The sequence below is a fragment of the Bison bison genome, unplaced genomic scaffold (genome assembly GCF_000754665.1).
Source record: "Bison bison bison isolate TAMUID 2011002044 unplaced genomic scaffold, Bison_UMD1.0 scf7180017864172, whole genome shotgun sequence".
NCBI lineage: Eukaryota > Metazoa > Chordata > Mammalia > Artiodactyla > Bovidae > Bison > Bison bison.
In genome coordinates, this window is record NW_011494744.1 from 998,181 (window position 1) to 1,009,495 (window position 11,315).

The 11,315-nt window shown below is 40.2% G+C and overlaps 1 protein-coding gene across 2 annotated transcripts in view; it reads right to left on the reverse strand.

Moving 5' to 3' along the window:
• Nucleotides 1-1,656: 1,656 nt before the first annotated feature.
• SLC35G1 (solute carrier family 35, member G1) overlaps nt 1,657-11,315 on the reverse strand; it is a 10,013-nt gene continuing 354 nt past the window's right edge. The window contains exons 2-3 of one of the 2 annotated variants that reach the window (XM_010842173.1): nt 6,902-7,079; nt 1,657-4,701 (exon numbers count right to left, since the gene is read on the reverse strand). In XM_010842173.1, coding sequence (XP_010840475.1) covers nt 3,963-4,701; nt 6,902-7,079 — 917 coding nt within the window. In that variant the 3' untranslated portion in view covers nt 1,657-3,962. Of the gene's footprint in view, nt 4,702-6,901; nt 7,083-11,315 lie in introns of both variants that reach the window. The other variant, XM_010842172.1, reaches the window with a different exon arrangement.

The window sequence follows — 11,315 nt, forward strand, 5'->3', positions numbered from 1 at the left end:
GCCTGGTGTTCAAATAGGCTAAAACTTGAATGGGTCTTTATGGATCACAGAGGGTCCCTGATGGGGCATCTTGCAGAACTTTAAGTGAATACGGTAGCTGTATTAGATTTGATATAAGGGACCAAAGGGATCATGTAACAGTGTGCTTAGAGTAGTGCTCAGGCTGCCCAGCCTACACTGTAATTACCAAATCCCCATGTCCAGTACTGACCATGGTGCCATACACCTACACTGGAGGCCAGCATGTTGTCAAAGAGATCTGGCTCTCTTCCCACTAAATTACCCTCAGTAGATTAATTATGCCTACTGGCTGAAAAGATAAGAGGCTAGAAGAGCCATGCTGAGTTTGACAAATACTGCATGTGAAACACACAGAGAATCAGGCTTAACAGCACCCTCCCCAGCCCCAGTCAAAGCCAAGTGCAATATTAACAGAGCTAAAGTCAGAACTGGAAAGGTGGCAACACCTATGAGTAAGATTAAAAGGCCGGTGACCCTTGGCAGCCCTTCCTGGGCATGTCACCAGGAAATTAGAGCTCTCCAACAGTAGAATTCTGTGCCAGCAGGAGAGGGCCAAATAAGGTTTGTGATCAAGAAGACTGTTCATACCATTCCTGGTGAGGCTGCTCAGAGGGGAAGGACCCTGGGCTAGGCATCATTTTGAATAGGAAGTGAATACTCAACTCTGCTATAGTAACCACAGTTCAGTACTTTAGTGTTTTTGTCTTCCTTTGTGGCCTACAAGTCTTCTATGATGCTTATTTGTAACATGGGTTGGAGCAGGTAATATTTTTGCACTTAATAATTGAAGCAAATGAGGAAAACAGGCTCAAGGACACTAAGTGGAAGGGCCTAGATGGAAAGGGATGACACCACCCCCAGATCTTCAGATGGCTAATCCAGTGGTTTATCCACTCTTCCAAGATGGAGAAGTATGAGTGGGAGAAGCTGAAGATAGTGGAAGAAACAATGGCTCAGGTGAGCCATTGGATGCTAAGAGGCTTTAGAAGGCAAAGCAAGCACGCAAAACAGAGGAAGGAATCTCTTGACAAATGTGGGAGTTGGTGGGGAGACTGACAAGAGCGTGGAATTTGTCTTGGGACATGGGAAATCAAGCCGGAGAAGTAGGAATGGGATCAGATGAATAATTTGAATGTGATGTGGTGTATAAAAAAGCATTGTTATGCCTTCATGCAAACCAGAGTAACAGTGAAAGCAGGGCCTTAGGCAGATTAATCTGGCAGTGGAACAAGGATCTGAGTGGAATAAAGAGTCTAGAAGCAGAGACCCAAGATACTGTTGTGGTAATTCAGGTGTGAGGTGATAAGTCTTGGACTAAGACAGCAGCAGTGCAAAGGATGAAGAATTCATGAGACAGTAAGAAGACAAAGCACTCTAAGACTTACTGTTGGAACAGAAACTGCTTCAAGATCTGAGGAACTAGAACAATGAAGGCCTCACTGGAACATAAGATTATTTTTGAGACATTAGATTTGATGTGACAGTATCAAAGAGATAAATAGTTTGAAACTTGAGTCTAAATCACAACTGGCTAGAGGTCAGTCTCTTTAATAAATACATTTTGATGCACATGGATTAAAAAAAGAAACAAGTTATATTAACTAAGCATATGCTACAATCATTAAAACCAAAATATAGTTTTCTTTCATATTAATTTTATTAGTAATTATAAAATAGAAGCAGTTTATGAAAATAGTTTCCTTTTCAAGATATAGGAACTGATGTCTTTGCAAAATATACACACCCACAATTGTTACAATACATATCCTTGTATATAACTCGGACATTATAAAAGTGTTTAAGAATCACACCCTGTAAAAGTCAGGAGAAGAAACATTTTCTCCAACTTTGGTCATATATTGTGACATTCAAGCACTTAAACCACTTTGTTGAAATGTACAGGCCCAGAGGGATGTAACTTTCAAGGTCTCATAGGTTCTTTTATTGTGCAAGGTAGAGAACCAGGAGAGGCATCCCTGAGAGTTTATTAACCTTAGATATCTCAAGCAGTGGTTTATTTTCCATACTTTACCGTAGAAATAAAGGAGGGATAAATAAGACCATGGAAACCCATCTTGGGCAGGTCCCCTCCCTAGCATCCCTAACCATGGAGTATGTCTTCTACAAGAGGATTTCTAACCTTTGAGCCTTAAAAAGCTCCAAGTCTATAATTATCTAACATACTTGCAAAATGATGGTTCTGCAACTTTAAACTTGAATACTGCAGAATAGGCTAAAGTTATAATAATAGTGTGACTCTCCTAAATAGACTTCATTTAGGATTTGTCTGGTGGGAAGCATTTGGGAAGATCAGCAAGCCAAAAATTTCCTCCGGGAACTACTGGAAAAGATCGTTTCTCACCATGGCATAAACCTTGGAAGCCAAGTTCTTTCTTACTTTGGCAGATTTATGATGAAACAATGGGAAAGAGCCTATAAGCGTTCAAATCTGTAGGCTTAAAATAACAGATGCTAGGTCTGATACAGTAAGAGCTGAAGCCCCACCAATAAAGGGTTCACTGTGACAAAGAACCATTAGTATGTACTCTCTATTTCCTGATTAACCTCTCAAGTTCTCCTAAATATTACATTCTCTCTTTAACTACAGAATACTGGCCTGATGAAATTCCAGACATAAAATGTGTTGTTTGAACTCATGAGGATAGTATCATGGTTCAGCACTGACACTTAAGATCATACTGATATACTAGAATTTAACAGTGATTTTTTTTTTTCAAGAAATTACAAAACTCAATTAATTGTGGATTCACAGGTCTTTACATTTAATATATAACATGAAGCATTATTATATAAAATCCCATAAGGGAAAAAGACTATAAAAATAAGTTTACTAGGATTACTATATTTTAAAAAGTAATTTAAAAAATATACTCCAAAGTCCCTTAAGTATTTGGTTTAGAAAGTAAGAGAGGTATCTTAATAGGGTGAACCATAAGGAACTATGGTTTTTGTAATGTGAAAAGGTAAAATCTCATCGGTTTCCTATGGTTAAAGTGAATAAAACCCTGAGAAAATTTTATTTGGCATCACACCATAAATTCAAAGAAAATTTATAGAAAATCACATTTCTATTATAGGGAAAACACTTCAGAATGGAAATGTGCATACTGGTCATGCCAAGATTTCTTTCTTATGATTTTTAAACACCTAAAATCTTTTAAGGTTAAGAAAAATTTAGGGGTGTTTCAAAAAAAAAACACCGGACAATTATAATTACAGAATGTAGCTACAGTTGCTAATGCCACTAAAACAGAAAACTATTAGCCAGATTTGGTGATGGGAAGATTTTTTTTTTAAGTTTATGCATAAAAGTTTTAGCATTAAAGTGAAAAGGCACAAATACGGGTTAAAAGAATGACAATTGTTTATAAAAGCCTTGAAAATAAGGCTAATTCATTTGTTTTATTAATACCATTAAGTAGGCACCTACTCCAAGTTTCAGCTTTGGCCTCCTAAATGGGATTACATTTCAAATGAATTCTCAGCATAAGACTAACTATATAGCAGCATTATTATCAGTAAGTTTTTCAGCCTCTACACTGCTGAAAGAGAATCTAAAAGTTTCCTCCCATCTATATCCCATCAATACCAAAAATACACTTCTAAAAATTACATAATTTATACTTAGAGTCAAAAATTGTGCAGTTTTTCTTCAATGAATGATGTATCCTCTTATCAACGCCTACCAATGCCACCCCAACAACAACAAAAAGCCAAAACCAAAAATAATTGACCAAAGAAATCACTGCTACACCCAACTGACTGGCTTATTCTCAACTAATTAAAGATGATACTTTATAAAATGTATTAAATATAATCAATGAAGTAAATGCAGATTTTCCAGGTGTGTGTGTGTCCACTATGTGTCTAAACTGGGTGACGGTGTACTTTTAAAAAATACACATTTCGGCAGTGATGCTTTATTTGGTACTCTGGCACCATTTACGAATGGCTGCTCCAGTATTACTGGCTATGACGCATAGGGAGCCACCCACTGTCCACCATGATGGCATGTCATTAAAGAAAATAATCTGAAAGATAAAAGCAAAGACCACATCCATGGTCCTCATTAATGCTACTGGCCCTGCCTTTTCTATCTGAAGGGCTTTTGCCAGAAACATCTGACCTCCCAAACCAAACATCCCAATTAGTATGAGAAATAGCCTGTCCAACCCACAGTGCGGAAGACGCCATTCTCCTAAAATAGAAAGGACAATGACACACTCGATGAGGCCAAAGATTACATAATACCAAATGCTCAATATGTAGTCCACAGATGTCCCTATTTTTCTGAGGATAACCAGAGTCATGGCAGCTAACACAGCATGCGCAAGGGCCACCAAAGCGCCCTTCACGTGAACTGAATAGTCTTTATCCGCCTCCACGACTTCAGAACCGAACAAAAATGGTGGCCTCACGATCAGTATCACTCCAGTGATGGTGAAGGCAGTGAAGAGGGCGTCCCAGGGGCTGTATTTTTCCTTGAGAAATATGCAAGCAATTATAGAGGTGAACACCGGGCAGCTAAAGGAGATAACTGTGGCATCTGCGAGAGACGTCAGCTGGTAGGCATAGTACAAAAGGATCATGGCGTTAGAACCAAGGACTCCTCTGAGGAGCAGGTAGATTCGTTGACCTTTGGGGCCTATAAACCCAGTTCTGTAAATTCAAAGGAACGAATGAATATTAAATGGACTTGACATTTGTTTTCAAATTACATTCTTAAACATTATCTTAAAAGTCTTTACTTTCAAAAACAAGGAAATGGTATATTAATTATGTCTACACTATTATAATATACCTTTTACAAAGTGTTTCCTAAGTATAACTAATGACATCAAAGTGTTCACAGTACAAGCAAAAATAAGACATAAATAGTATAATTATAATTCAGCAAATATAGTATTTTCCCTATGTATTGATATATGCTTGTAAAAAAAGACAAAAAGGAAAATATACTGAAATGTTCATTGTGGTTATACCTTAAACAGGTGGACTCATAGGTAATTTTTCTTCTTTATATTTATTTTCTCCAAACTTTTTACAATGAAAAAGTGTTATTTTTATAATAGGTACAATTTCATTATTTAGCTGCCCTATATAAGAAAACTTGGGAATGCAAGTGTGCATTTGCAGTCTTAATGAGTTTCTTCTGTTAAAGCTGAAGCAATGCTAAAGTTTATTTTAGCTACTGAGTATGAGACAACTTTTCACTGTTCTCCTTAGGAAAAGAGTTAAAATACACTGGAAAAGAAACTGTAGCATCTGGATAAGTATAGTAACTGCTGCTCAAATGCTTTTTAATTAAATATTTACAAAGCAGGGCACTGTGTAAGTTCCTGCCTAGGTGCGGCTCACTGGTCTGTTACAGAGCTGGCCTTTTTAGAACAGCATCTAGACTTGATAGAGGGACCCCTGGGTCTCTGGAGTTAGAAATCAAAGTGTAGTCACCTTTGATCCATACTTTGAGAAGCTGAGTTTTTTCCATGATAGTGGAACGTAAAAGGGGTCAAAAGAGATGAGTGCCAGCAATGTAAGAAAATTTTTCTAAGCACCTTCCTCCCAGTACTTTTATTCCAAAATGGACAGCATGATGGTATTCACATCAATGGTCTGTTGCCACCCTTCAACATTCCTTAAGTCGTACCCACCATCAGTTCCTAAAATACTGTGACTTGTCCACACCGACACGGGAATTTCTGATAATATTTTTGCTCTTACTGGATTTTCACCTTTTTCACCCAAAACTTGGGATAGGAGTGAAACAATTCTAAATAAATCTGTGCTGAGTGATAGATACAAGGAGACTTCGGTAGCAAGTGACTGAAACTTTTAATTTGGAGTTAAAGCATCTTTACCCAAAGAGACAAAGAGGCAAACTGCCACCAGGAACCCAATAGCCCCTCTTCCCAGGTGTCTAAGTACACAGGGGTGTGCAGAGGTTATAACAGCGTGGGTGAGCCATAATTTTAACCTGGGGAGGGTGTGTGGATGGGGTCCACATGGAAGGGGAAGAGAGGCTGGCCGGGGAGAAGACAGTAAGGATGGGGAATACAGTTTTCATATAGGGTTGAGGACAAAGGGTATCATTCTCTCCAGTTTGCAGATAAGGACACTGAACAAGAAAGGAGTTGAAAAGGCCTTTCTCAGAGAGTCAGCTGATGTGGCAAACTTCACTGCTGTCTTACTTTAAGAAATTGCCACAGTCACCTTGACCTTTAGCAACTACCACCCCGCACAGTCAGCAGTCATCAACATGAAGGAAGACCCTTCACCAGTGAAAAGATTAGGACTTGCTGAAGGCTCAGATGATGGTCAGCATTTTTTGGCAATAAAGTAATTATTTAAATTTTTTTTTTTTACAGAAAGCCTTTCTTAAGCTCTCCTTACATCTTTCCCATGGCACCCTAGTGGGAAGATCGAAATATTATTATTGTAACTTTCTGTCTGCCCTGTTTGGAGAACAGCCTGTTATACTTAAAGAAACCTCTGACACCAGGAGACACTACTATTTCCTCTCGTTTACTTTTCTCTTCCAAATACTAGTTATGCCAAAGGAAAGAGGGAGGGTGGTACAAGATGGGGGGAATTGTACAAGGAAAGCATTGTTCTCAAAATAGGGGCTGGTGAATAACTGAATCTCTTTCCCCTCCTTTATTGGGCATGTGGTTTGTGCTTATGAGAGCAACTTCTATGGGTGGATCCTTGTGACTTTTCATTAATCTGAGCCAAAGGGTATGAGGACTGGTAAATCTATGAGAGTGATAAAGCAGATGCTGGAGAGTAGATGATTCAAGCAGGTCAAAAGATTTACAAACATTTATTAATACTTTCTACTTGACAGGTAAGAAATACTTACTTTCTGTATATTATGCAAGGGATAATGATTAGCATTTGGAACACACATCGGAAAGCACTAATTTCTACAGCGTGGATGTCTTGCACTTTTTTAACAAATAAGGAGCCCACTGAGAAAAGGAACGCAGACAGTAATGTGTAAAACAAGCCAAGTCCAGGACAGGGTGCTTTCTTCTCAGCTTCTGAAAAAGATTAAATTCTGATTAGTCCTTGCTTCCATGTTTTATCACTTTTACTTAGATACTGAGAAAAATGGAATGACATTGATGACTAACAGGACACAAATATTATCTCCTAAATAATATCCATTCTCTGGGCCTGAACCATTTTCCCCACCAAGAATAGAGAACCACAGGCAAAGGGCAACAATTTAAGCCTACATTTTTAACTGCAGTTCACGCCATAAAATGGATTTCTCTGGCTCACTGAAGACTCTTCCCTCACTTGTAAGTCAAAAAAAAGTACAAGCTTACCAAGATGGTGAAAGAAATCTTTAAGAAATGTTTATCAAGATGGCGAGAGAAAAATGCTTCCAAGTGATATTTTATATCATCTCCTTGGTGAACTCAGCTTTAGACAGAATGTGTTCTTTTCTGGAAAACAGGTCCGAACTGTGTGATGTGGCTACTTGTTGATTATGTGGCTTCCCCCACAAGCCTGTGAGCTCCTCTAGGGCTGAGAGCTCAGTTGCGTGTTCAGGCCTGGCCCATGGAAGACACTGAATAAATATTTGCTGAAGGAAATAATGTGAGAAAACCTAGCGGGTTTTTTAAATAATATAAGATGCATAGTCTAACACTACAGGCAAAAGCATAATCTGAGAAGGCTCTCTGTTTAGTTATTTTGAACAGCTGGCGCTAGTGGTAAAGAATCTGCCTGCCAATGCAGGAGACATAAAAGACAAGGGTTCGATCCCTGGGTCAGGAAGATCTCTTGGAGGCGGGCATGGCAACCCATTCCAGTACTGTTGCCTGGAGAATCCCATGGACAGAGGAGCCTGGTGGGCTACAGTCCATAGGGTCATGAAGAGTCAGTCATGACTGAAGCAACTTAGCACACATGCAAGCAGATATTTAAGTTTTCATGATTTACAACTTATTTTCCATTTAGAACACAACTTTTTGACAGCAGGAGCTAGGTTATTTATCCCTCTGACCCCAAAGTGCTTAAAGTTTTTAAAAAAGAAGAAAAAGAACTGCCATCTAATTCTTGGCTTGATCTTAACCAGGAAACTTCTGTTTCCTCTGGGGCATCAAGTATTCAATCCATTAATGAAGGTCATTAGGAGCAGCCACTGCCTCTGTCTTATACAGCTGTCTAAGAGAGGAGTAGAATGCGCTTTCAATCTCATCCTGGCCATTCAGAGGAGAGCAAAATACAACAGGGTAAGCAGAGAACTCCTTAAAAGATAGGCCACACACTGAAGAATAGTTTTTTAAAAAACTAACGCACAAAAAACCAAGGAGAAAATAGGATGGAAATACAGTACGGCCCTTGTTAGTTACGAGCATAGCAGAGGTGAAGGATGTGTAGGCACATGTAGTAAAGCAAGATTATCATTCCAATCTAGGAATTTACAGTGGGCTACTCAGCCATAAACCAGTACTGCACAATGTTTGTTTGTTTGTCTTAATGCCCTTTTCTGATAAACACAAACATCAGTTAATACATTTCAACATCCACATGTTAACTAGATACTTTTGCCCATAGTGATAAACAATTTGCAAAGTGGGACCAAACTATGATGATGCACAATCCTCCTGGGCGTACATTACAGTCTGACCTTTGTAGTAAAAGACGCCATTCTGGTCAGAGGCCTCCGCCTTTTCCTGTTCAAGGTGTACAGCTGAAGGGAATGACCTGGAGCTAGCAGTCACCATGTAATAGGTTATCTGTTATAAATACCAGAATCCTCCATTCTATTCTATATCTGTGTGCTCAGATACTGCAGGAACCAAACTGTACATATCCACTCAGTCCATGAGAAGGAAGCTTTAGAAGGTTAAGCACCACAAAGTACATGTCTTAGAGCCTTAGAGGTCAGCTTCTGAAATTTCAGAATTCAGGTCCAAATAAAATAGTTTTTCTAAGAAGAAACCTAATCCTTACAGAGAACCTATACCCTCAGACAGAACAGAACAGAGTGGGAAGATCAAGGACAGAAAACATCTTGGTCTGTATTTCAATGATCTTCTCCAACCTAAACTTTTAAAATTTTCTCAAGGAATATTTTAACTTATGATATTTTAACTCTTTTAAAACTTTAAGTTTCAAGGCCTGGCTGAACTTGATTATTTGTTGTGAGGCTGAGGACTGGCAAACTTCAGTCTCTTACAGAACAATAATTTCAGTTCTGTCAAAGGAAATGAACAAGAGAGCAGCATAATCCAAAGAGGCATTTGCTTACGTATATGCTTCCGCGATCATACTCCATGCAAGCGTATCTAATAATCTGGTAACTCTAAATAATTCAACTTAAGTGGCAACAGTGTAATTTCCTGAGTCGGAAGAAAACCGAAAAGTTGCTCAATTTCTCTATCCTCTGCTTTAAACTGGTGATTCACTACCCAGTTGGGATTTAGAATCAACTTAAGAACTTTTAAAGCTTCCATCCCAGCCCTACCTGAGACCCACTGAAACAGGATCTTGGGCACTGTAAAAAGCTCTGCTGGTTTCAGGGCCACTGCTACCCTAAGGAACTCACTTCTTCCAGGAGAATGAGAGGCACAGACTTAAGACAACTTCTCCTTGCTTCAGTCTAAGACTCACACTGTCCCTCATGAAAATAAACAGATGTCTTAGGATAGCTGTATGCTGTCTGTGAAGGTTATCCAAGAATGTAAGAAAAATGGGTAACAGTTTCAGCCTCAACTTGAAAATGAATTTTCTTGAGATAAGCAGTTGGGTTAAGAAGCTAAAATGATGCTGTCACAAAGTTCAGTGACCACAGTACAGAAATTTAAAGTGTTTCTGTGGCTCTCCCTTTTTTGGAATATTACCTGGTTACCTTATAATAAGTATTTCTAAGTCTTATTAATAGCAACTTTCTTTGAAATTAAAAGACTCCCTCAAGATTCTTAGGTGCAATTGCTTACATAGGTTTTGCCACATGCTGCCTGAAATATTCCTCTTTGATTCACAAACAGGGAAATCACTTAAGAGCTTGCAAGGACTAACTCAGCAGTCCATCAGAACAACATTCAGGCCTAGGGTATTAAGGCAAGAATCTGACCTCTTCAAAGCTGCATCTCTGGTCCACTCAGCTGAAGGGAACCCCTACATAAATAATGAGAAGCCTGATCATTTCTTTTAGCATTTAGGATGAAACTGGAGCAAGAACCATCTCCCTGGGGTTTGTCTCTCTATAAAGTTTGTGAACTTTGTGAGTCTTGAGAAAGTGCACACAGATGGGAACAGTGGGGTTGGCTAAACAGCAGGGAAATTCCAGGTCACACTAGGGAGGTGACCTAGAGGATGAGGTGGTGCAGGCTGTGTAACTTTGTCCTGAAAGGAGATTTGCCTTTCTTTTTTCTTGGAAGAAGCTGCTTCAATTGGGTGGTGAAGATCAAGGAGGAATGTGCCTGGGGCTGGGAGAAAGGGCCCTGGGCTGGGTCTCTAGCAAACTGGTATCCTATGCCTGGTGCTGCCCAGACCTGTGGAGTGTCTTTTCCAAACATGCCAGATCTTCGGAGAAAAAGCAAACCGAACAAAATCTTGCCAGAGCCCTCACTTTCCAGGGCCTCGATTTCATCATTTGTGGAAGGAAGACATTGACAGTGTCCCTGGCCTTGTAGGTGGCTCGTGAACCTCTTACCCAGGTTATGTGAGACTGTGCTTTTGTCTCATTTTGCCTCAGTTGCTAAAAATTCCTTGTAACTCAAAAAAGGTTAAGAACCAGTGGTCCCACTCAACTTTGCCTTCCCAAGAGTCTTAAGGCTGAGACAAACATTTTTTTCTAGACTCGATGCTTTTCAGCTTCCTCTTCGAGGAACACCGTTTAACATCGAGATCAGTTTTCTTGGTTGGCTTCCTCCCAACCTCAGCCCGCTTCGTGATGGCCTTTTTCGCTGACCCCCAACCTCCGGCAGGGCGCACCGAACGGCAATCGGACTCCACGATCCTGCCCGCAACACTTTAATTATAGGAACAGTTTCAGAAACCCAAATGGGTTCCAAACCAATCAGAAACTTTCTCCGGTCTTTCAGCCGACTGGGACGCAGGGGGCTTCTTCTTTCCAGCCCGCACCCCCGCCCGCAGGTGACAGCGCGAGGGTGTTCCAGAGCTTCCAGCAGGGTGGGAAGGAGAGGCGCGGTCCACCATGCGCAGCCCCCCGCCCGCGGCTGCGGGGATTCCCACCCACTGGCGCCCTCTTGGTTCCCCCATGGGCGAGACCCGCGCCAGGGTCCGCGCCCCGC